General features: G+C 47.4%; 1 protein-coding gene across 1 annotated transcript in view; it reads right to left on the bottom strand.

Moving 5' to 3' along the window:
- The window catches only part of cacna1ab (calcium channel, voltage-dependent, P/Q type, alpha 1A subunit, b), a 135,614-nt gene that overhangs the window by 73,297 nt on the left and 52,317 nt on the right, over positions 1 to 10,000 (bottom strand). The window contains exons 4-7 of the mRNA XM_061230582.1: positions 6,850 to 6,941; positions 6,177 to 6,329; positions 4,345 to 4,532; positions 1,186 to 1,289 (exon numbers count right to left, since the gene is read on the bottom strand). Of these exons, the coding sequence (XP_061086566.1) occupies positions 1,186 to 1,289; positions 4,345 to 4,532; positions 6,177 to 6,329; positions 6,850 to 6,941 (537 nt within the window). The remainder of the gene's footprint in view (positions 1 to 1,185; positions 1,290 to 4,344; positions 4,533 to 6,176; positions 6,330 to 6,849; positions 6,942 to 10,000) is intronic.

Below are 10,000 nucleotides of genomic sequence, written 5' to 3'. Positions count from 1 at the left end.
ATGAAGCAATGCTTTTTTTCCCTTTTCCGTCAATGCATGAGATAAGTTGGAACCACACAGGGATAAAAAAATGGCTTTCCTGAACAGCATTAGACAGATTGGATCCAGAGGGTGCATGATGGGTAAAATCATGCTTAAGCACCTCACCGAACAGATAAGCGCTCAATGGGGGCTTGCACACTGCAGGGCTGTAGCGGCTCAGCTTTACCACAGTTCACTTCGACAACGCAGGAAACCGCACAGACTAGCCATGTAGAGGACGTGGCTCATTTCTCTAACAATGGCAGTTCGACAGTCATGGAGGAAGGCGCGCTAATCTGAGAGAGCCAGCTGAAGAGGCCAACCGAGGGGCTTGTCCAGGATGAACAACTGGAACTATTCACTGCTATTCTTGTCGCCTCACGGCAAGGAGGTCCTGGGTTCGAATCCCGGTCGGCCGGGGCCTCTCTGTGCGGAGTCTGCATGTTCTCCCCGTGTCTGCGTGGGTTTCCTCCGGGTACTCCGGTTTCCTCCCACAGTCCAAAGACATGCAGGTTAGGCTGATTGGAGAGTCTAAATTGCCCGTGGGTATGAGTGTGTGAGTGAATGGTGTGTGTGCCCTGCGATGGACTGGCGACCCGTCCAGGGTGTATTCCTGCCTTTCGCCCAATGCATGCTGGGATAGGCTCCAGCCCCCCTGCATCCCTGTTCAGGATAAGCAGGTTAAGATAATGGATGGATGGATGGATGGATGGATGGATGCTATGCTATTGCGATATTTAACAATGTATGATCAAATATGCAAATTATTGGAAATTTCAGATTACATTTGTTCAAAAATAAATTGCTGTGTATTGCTGTTATTATCAAGGCTTTTATTATTTCATATCATTCTGATTATATCAAAATACTTTATTTTAATTGTTATTATATGTTATTATAGTACATACAGTAGTATTATATTATATACTGTATATAAAATGACATTGTAATAACATATTTAAAAAAATTATCGAGAGCTGGAAGCAAAAATATCTGATTCAAATCTTTAAAACTTTCCAACGCAGAAACATGATGATAAAATCAGTGGGGAGGGGCACAGTGAATATATACATAAAGACTGAAGACAGAGACAGACAGACACACAGGCAGACATGGACAGACAGACAGACGGACAGACAGACAGACGGACTGAGAGGCCCTTACCCAGACAGCACTCCCAGCACCAGGTTGAGCATGAAGAAGGACCCGATGATGATGAGGGGGATGAAGTATATCCAGTTCCAGGCGCTCCCTGAGGCATCATTACTCTGGAAAGACACACGGACACGTATCCCATCAGCCACCTCTCTGCCACCGATCACACCCGGGTTCAATAGTGCACAGTGTTTTTTTTTTTTTTAATTAATTTTGGACTTCAGATCTGATCTGTTGATGTTATATGTCTGTCTCTATATGCTGTGCCTGTTTTTATGTAACGCCGCCAACAATGATTTTCTACCGAAAACCAATTTCCCCACGGGGACAATAAAGTACCTACTACTACTACTACTACTACTACAAACTGCCTTTTAATTCTGGATTCAAGAAACTTTTACGCATTTCAACGCTTCACGAAGCTCGCCCCGTGTACTGGGAGACACGGAATGATCCGAAATGTTTAAAAAATACTATTTGAACCCAGGTGCGGTAATAATGCCAGCTATGGCTGCCTTTCAGTGCCTATCGTATCAACTACCAAGCCCTTTCAGAAAAAAAGGTCTCTTGTCACTGGGGTGGTACCCTATAAGTACATAGAATCGTACCGCTATCCAGCAAAACATAACACATTTATACCTTTTTTAGCTCGATATAAATGTAGCTATGAGTCCCCAAATAGAGTATGATTAAAAATTACGCCTTTATTCTGGAAAAGGTGCCACTACTTAAAAATAAATGTGTTCAATGGGTGTTGGTACTATTTTAAAAAGTGTCGGTGTGATTTCACAAACGCTTCTCTGAGTAAGATGTTCCTCCGCAGCCCTTTTCCTTGAGAACAGAGTGGCTTTTCCGCAGCAAGCCGTCAAAGTCAACAACTAAACTTGCTCCTGGCCAGTTCCCCTACATCTGGCTGCTCCAGTTTTAAACCCTTCAGTGGTCGATCCCTTGAAAAGTTGGAAAATGTCTCAATGTAGGTCACACGCTTATGCGTTTCAGTCAGTCGGCTTCCTAGAACAAAAACAAACCTAAAAGCCAAAAGGCCTAAAACCTCATTTTAACTGTAATGAACCGGACGAGCTTCCACCGGCATGCCCTCTCTTCCATTTGCGCTCTCAGAATCTACAAAACATCCCTGATCCTCATCTGCTGTCACCCCCCCCTTCATCTCCTCTCTCTCTCATTCTCTCTCCCTCGCCCTCTCCCTCTCTCTTCCTGTCTCTCTCTTTCTCTTTCTCCCCCTCTCTCCCTCTCTTTCTCCCCTTCTCTCCCTCTCTCTCTCCCTCTCACTCTCCCTCTCTCTTCCTGTCTCTCTCTCTCCTTCTCTCTCCCTCTCTCTTCCTGTCTCTCTCTTTCTCTTTCTCCCCCTCTCTCTCCCTCTCTTTCTCCCCTTCTCTCCCTCTCTCTCTCCCCGCACTCCCTCTCTCCCTCTCTTTCTCCCCCTCTCTCCCTGTCTCTCTCTTCCTCTCTCTCCCGCTCCCTCTCTCTCTCTCTCTCTTTCTCCCCCTCTCTCCCTGTCTCTCTCTTTCTCTCTCTCCCTCTCTCCCTCTCCCTCTCTCTCGTGTTTAGTCAGGCTGCCATGTTGCAGTGGTGAACACACTGAAGCCTTTTTGGCCATTAAACTTTCATTGCCTTCCTTCCTGACAGCTTTAAGAATAACTCCGGTTGAAAAGGGGCTGTTAAATATAGCGTGTTACCAACCGAGAGAGAGGGAGGAGGGGAGGAGAGGGATGGAGGGAGAGAGAGGGAGACAGGCTGAGGGGAGGAGAGGGAGAGAGAGAGATGGAGGGAGAGAAAAAGGGACATCAAAGAGGAGAGAAGACTAGGAAAGGAATAGCTTTCAGGTTCTGAGAGTATTTAAAAATAATAATAATTGTAATTGTTTTTTCATCATTGTTTTCTGTAAATTGTTATTCACACAATACACTTTGGCAATATGTTTGTTAAGAAGCATCATGCAAATTCAGCTCGTTTAATCTGAGAGAGTAGAGCAGGAGGCGTTGAGAACACAAAGAGCAAGAAATAGTATGATTAAAGAAGGAGGAAGAGAGAGAGAGAGCGAGATGGAGAGGGGGAAAGAGAGATGGAAGGAGAGAGAGAGTGAGAAGGAGAGGGGGAAGAGAGATGGAGGGAGAGAGGAGCGAGAAGGAGAGGGGGAAAGAGAGATGAGAGAGAGAGAGGGCGGGAGGAAACAACAGTGTAGAAGTTAATGTATACAGAATGACATCATCAATGCACACAGAAAAGTGCAGCATCAGAACCAGAGGAGGACGGGTCTGTTGGAGCACGAGTCCAGCCACACGGGCCCCCCGTGAAGGAGCTTCATCTCCCTGTGGGTCTCACACACCTCCCTGTGGGTCTGTGGGTCTCACACACATCCCTGTGGGTCTCACACACCTCCCTGTGGGTCTGTGGGTCTCACACACATCCCTGTGGGTCTCACACACATCCCTGTGGGTCTGTGGGTCTCACACACATCCCTGTGGGTCTCACACACATCCCTGTGGGTCTGTGGGTCTCACACACATCCCTGTGGGTCTCACACCTCCCTGTCGGTCTGTGGGTCTCACACATCCTTGTGGGTCTCACGCTCCAGAAACAGCCGTGACCCAAGATGGAGCCCTTCTCTTCCCAGGCCCTCCAGACCGAAAACCATTTACCACCGTGTTCGGCCGTGGGACACGTGCGGCTCAACGCCGATTCCACAGCAGACCGTGGGACCCCCTCCACGCACGGGAGCGTAAAGTCTGACTTTCTGAAGTCGGAAAATATTAGCTTGTTTTAAGAAAGCTTGCTCGACAAGTGACATTTTCTTATTGCATGGGCAAATCTTAAATCTTACGGGCAGTATTTCTTATTTAGCAAAAAAGTAAAAGGTTTTAAAATAAGATTTTAATAATCAGTAATACCTGTTATTTTTTGTTTTTGCAGCAGAGTGGAACAGAGAGTCTTAATAAGTATCTTACTTATAAAAATATATTCTTTGCTAAATAAAATAAAATACAATAAAAAAAACTGCCAATGAGGTGAAGAATTTTAAACTCATTTCGAGATTTGCCAGTGGGGAGAGAAAATGTCCCAGTGACTTAAAACAATGAGTAAAAAGACCTTCAGTCTTATTCCACGACTAGAAGCGGCCGTCAGGACAGCCGTGGACAGCGCACTCACGTCGTAGAGCAGGTCGGTCCAGCCCTCCATGGTGATGCACTGGAACACGGTGAGCACGGCGAACAGGATGTTGTCGAACTGCGTGATGCCGTAGTTGGGGCCCAGCCAGTACTTCCTGCACACGGCTCCGTCCTCGCACTGCCGGGCCACCGACTCGTTCCCACATGGGCTGTCACCCTGACGCTCTCCTGGGGGGGGGGAGAGAGAGCCGGGGGGGGTCAGGGGTCGCCAGGGGGGTCAGGGGTCGCCAGGGGGGTCAGGGGTCACCCAGCACCTGTGCCCTGGGAGAACCTGCCGACAACCTCACTCTCAGAAACACAGAGTCACAGAGGAGGTACAGTTTTTGTTCCTCGAGGATCAAATTTCCACCAAACGTACCCGGAAAGTAATGTTCTATTTTGAGTACAAACGCGTATGTTTTCCAAGCAAAAAAAGGTACAAATTAATTATATATTGCTGGCTAGGGGTACAATTTTATGTAGCTATAGGGTACCACCCCAGCGGCAAGCGTTGTACCTTTTTAGGGACTTTCCCTATTTCCGAAGTTTCCTTCCCTCAGAGGTGACCGGAAAGGTAGCTGCAGACGTTAGCGCACTAGCGACAGATATTAGCGAACCCGCTAGCTTCATCGCATCTTACTAAGCAGACGCTTTTATCGAAAGCCACGTACAAAATGCATACCGAGGTCATTACGACAAAGTACAGAACAGATAACGATGTAGCTACAGATAAATCTGATAGAAATAACCACAAGAAAATCGGGAAGAGTTATGCACTCATCGTCCGTGGTTGGCTGAGCTGAACCCGCGGAGAGAGTGGAGCTCTGCCTCCAGTGGTTACCATTGGTATTGCACTTTTGTTACATTTCACCCATTGAAGTCCATTCAAAACTTTTAAAATCAAAACACTTCTTCCCAAACTAATAACTCTTCAGGGAACACAAATTTTTTTTCTGAGCCCCACAGACGACAAAAATACTAATCTCCTCACATCCATGCGCCCGGCGTGAATGAGAGATGAACTCACTTTCTTTCACGGTTCACTGCAGTGAAGCGCTTCGAGATGTGCCCCCACAAATGAGAAGTGCGATATAATTTGAACGTATTATTGTGATTACATTATTAAATACACAGCCGTTAGCTCCGACCTCACAGTATTATTGGCTGAGCGGCATAGTAGGAAGGACTGACATCAGGATAAGTCACTCCTAAATTGGCAAAACCAAACTGTTTTGTTGACATTCGGTTGATTCATTGTGTGAGTGTATGAGAGATAGCCTAGCAACACTTCAGAGGCCTCCTTTCCCTGGAGTGTAAAACAACATAATAAAAAAATAAAAAAGTTACTGTATCTGTTCTTTAAAGGTACAATGGGTCATTTATAACTTCGGACTTCTAACGGTCAAGAGAGGAATTGCAGCAACAAACACGCTCAAACCACAGCACTGTTAATCCCTCCCCCTTCTCTGTGAGTGTGCTGACATTGAAAACCCATTGGCTGTGGCAATTAGAACCAATTTTCAACCAATGAGCTCAAATTATTGGACAGCAATACAATGTTTTGGTGCAGAGTGTCGGGCCGTCAACTGTTATTTTGAAACATGAATTAAAGGACTATAAACACAGGCCCGCTCACCTGTGCTGGGCTGACGCAGGTGTGTGGATCGTGCAGTACTGAGACCTGCTCACCTGTGCTGATGCAGGTGTGTGGATCGTGCAGTATTAAGACCTGCTCACCTGTGCTGACGCAGGTGTGTGGATCGTGCAGTACTGAGGTTGGCTCACCTGTGCTGACGCAGGTGTGTGGATCGTGCAGTACTGAGGTTGGCTCACCTGTGCTTATGCTGAAGCAGGTGGTGTGGAACTTGCCCATGTAGAACTCCAGACCGATGATGGCGAACATGAGAATGGCAAAGAAGAGCAGCAAGCCTATCTGCAGCAGCGGGATCATGGCCTTCATGATGGACTTTAGCACCACTTGCAGGCCTGGAGGAGGAACCGCAGGATTTCAGAATTTAAAAAATCATGTTTTTTTTTTTTTACATTATTACATTACATTATAAGCTATTTAGCTGACACTTTTATCCAAAGCAGGGCGGCCTGTAGCGTAGTGGTTAAGGTAAAGGACTGGGACACGCATGGTCAGTGGTTCTAATCCCGGTGTAGCCACAATAAGATCCGCACAGCCATTGGGCCCTTGAGCAAGGCCCTTAACCCTGCATTGCTCCAGGGGTACAGTCTCATCAACTGTACGTCGCTCTGGATAAGAGCATCTGCCAAATGCCAATAATGAAATATAATGATGAGACTAAGCAGGAACAATGTTGAATTAAGGGCCTTGCTCAAGGGGCCACCAACAGTGGTGCGGATCTTATGGTGGGTGCACTGGGGCTTGAACCAGCAACCTTCCACGTGCCAGACAAGCGCCCTAGCCACTAGGCTATAGCCCCCCCAGTAACCCACCCCTCGCCCTAATAGTTGTCCGACCCCCGCCCCCCCAACTTACTGGGAATTCCGGAGACCAACTTTAAGGGTCTCAGCACTCTGACAGCACGGAGAGTGCGCAGGTCAAATTCCGAGCCTACTGTGGACAGGATACTGTGGAGAGAAACAGAGAGAGAGAGAGAAAGAAGGAGAGAAAAAAGAAAGAATGAAATCACAGTCAGAAAGGAGTTCTCTGAAGGAGTTCTCAGAACAGCTCCAGTGTTTGAACACACAGTCAGAAAGGGAGCACACCCTGGAATCTTTTGAAATTCAGCACAGTAGTGAGTAAAATTTTGGAAAAAAAAAGTGACAAGCAAGAAAAACATACAAACTTGTCACTTTTTTTTTTTTTTCATATTACTGGAGAAATATGTGATTTTTCCTGTTTGGAGAAAAGCCTGTCAGGGGTCATCATTCGGGGTGTCACAGAGCACATATTCATACTGAGCCGTCGGCAGCATTGTTAATGAACACAGCGCACAACGCTACGACTCGCCCGATTGGACAGGCATGGCAGGAGAACTCCGCCCACTTGCGGAAATCAATCGCCGGCGTGCACGCAGAGACATGGGACTGGGAGCTCAAAGGGTCACTCAGAAACTGTACAATGACCTCATGAATCAGACACACACGCACACGCACACGTGCACTTCATTGCCTGATTTGTGGCTTTTTCCCGGCAGGTACCCACGTACAAGCTAGATTCCTCCGCTTCGAGTAATTATTGATTGATTCAGATGAGTGATGGGGAGAGAGAGTGAGTGTGTGAAAGAGAGAGAGAGAGAGAGAGATCTGAGACCTGCTGAACGCCTCATGTACTTTCATATTTATTCCTCTCTATTCGTAGCGTAGCTGTGTGGTGCTCACCGTCACAGAGCCAAACACACGGACACACATACACACACACAAACACACACACACACACACACAAACACACACACTCACACACACTCACACACACACACACACACAAACACACACACACACACACACACACACACACACAAACACACATACACACATACACACACACAAACACACACACACACACACACACACAAACACACATACACACACACAAACACACACACATACACACACACAAACACACACACACACATACACACACACACACACACACACACACAAACACACGGACACACATACACACACACACACACACACACAAACACACGGACACACATACACACACACACACACAAACACACGGATACACATACACACACACACACACACAGACACACATACTACCCAAGAGAGACACGCACGTCCATGCAATCTGAACGTGGATCACATCGAGTCAAACAACTCAGCCAGTGCAATTTCATAAAACTTTGCGACGCTTTTATACAAAGCGATTAGACTAAGCAAGGGACAATCCCCCCTGGAGCAATTTGGGGGTTAAAGGCTTTGCTCAAGGGATACAACGGGCTTGAACCACCAACCTTCCGGGTCCCAGTCATGTACTGCACCTTAGCCACTAGGCCACAGGCAACTCACAGACAACAGTAAGAAAAACAAAACCAAAAATAGAAGTAGACCCAGACACACAGTGCTGTCTGGCCGTTTTGACTGAGCAGGCAGGTACAGCTTCTGTGGGAAATGTACCCAGCACTGCAGCGTGATTGAACTATGTTTGGTGTGGGCCGTCTGAAGTCAACCTGAAGGCACAGACCTATGAATGATGTAAGACACGAGTCTAAAATGTTGGTTTGTGCAGGAGCAGAGAAACCCCCTCTGGCGCTCCGGCTGCCCCCCCCCGCGTGGGAACCAGAGCGTGGTTCTGTGGCCATGGCTTACGCACACACACACACACACACACACACACAGACACAGACACAGACACACTCACACACACACAAACACACACTCTCACACACACACACACACACACACACACTCTCTCACACACACAAACACACACACTCTCACACACACACACACACACACAAACACACATACACTCTCACACACACACACACACACACACACACACACACACACACACACACAAACACACATACACTCTCACACACACACACACACACACACACACTCGCACACACACACACACACACTCGCACACACACACCTGCCTCCCGGATATGAGATGCAAGGATGAATCATTTTCATTTAGAACAAATCTGTTCCAGCCTTCACCCCCCCACTGTCTGATGTGCACTCAGGAGCAGAGGGGAAGAGGCACTCTGTAAATGTGCACCTGTGTGTGCGTGTGTCTGTGAGTGCGTCTGTGAGTGTCTGTATGTGTGTGTGTGTGTGTGTGTGTGCGTGCGTGTGTGTGCGTGTGTCTGTGAGTGCGTCTGTGAGTGTCTGTATGTATGTGTGTGTGCGTGTGTGTGTGTGTGTGTGTGTACTGAGGGGCCCAGTCAGCCACGCTGTCGAGATGAGATAAAAGCAAACACACAGCCCAGAAGACGTAGATAGTCAAAGTACACAGGAGTGTGAGAGAGAGAGATAGATAGATAGAGGGAGTGAAACAGACAGAGAGGATGGATACAATGAGGAAAAAGGTGAATGAGGGAGGGAGAGATGGAGAGAAAGGAGAAAGACAAAACGGGGGGGGAGCACGACTAGTAACTTAAAGAGATGGACTGTGGTCAAATCCAGGCACACTAATCACACCTCCCCAACTCCCTCTCTTGTTCTCTCCCTCTCTCTCTCCCTCCCTCCCTCTTTCCCTCCCTCTTAAAAAAAGGAAGGCCGAATGCTAATTTCAGTAAAAGCTCATTCATTAACAGCTATGACATACGACCAGGCCAGTCATTCAGTCAATAGGCCTTTAACTGCTCTGGCACAGGCTGGGGTAGGGCCACACACACACACACACAAACACGCACACACTCTCTCACACACACACACACACACAAACGCACACTCTCTCACACACACACACACACACGGTTCATCACGTAAACGACATGTCCATTAACTCATGACACACGCAAACTTCCTAACACAGACACACAGTGCATCTCTCTCTCTCACACACACACACACACACACACACACAAACTGAATCAACAGAAACCACAGAAGTCAGCGGTTCAGGCCCAGGGAAGCAGTGAGATGAGCTAACTGTGTGATCAATAGCTTTAATTGGGGAATTAGGTGCTTGCTGAGTGACTCCAAAA

The sequence above is a fragment of the Conger conger genome, chromosome 2 (assembly GCF_963514075.1).
Source record: "Conger conger chromosome 2, fConCon1.1, whole genome shotgun sequence".
Taxonomy (NCBI): Eukaryota; Metazoa; Chordata; class Actinopteri; order Anguilliformes; family Congridae; genus Conger; species Conger conger.
This window is presented reverse-complemented; position numbering and strand designations above follow the sequence as displayed.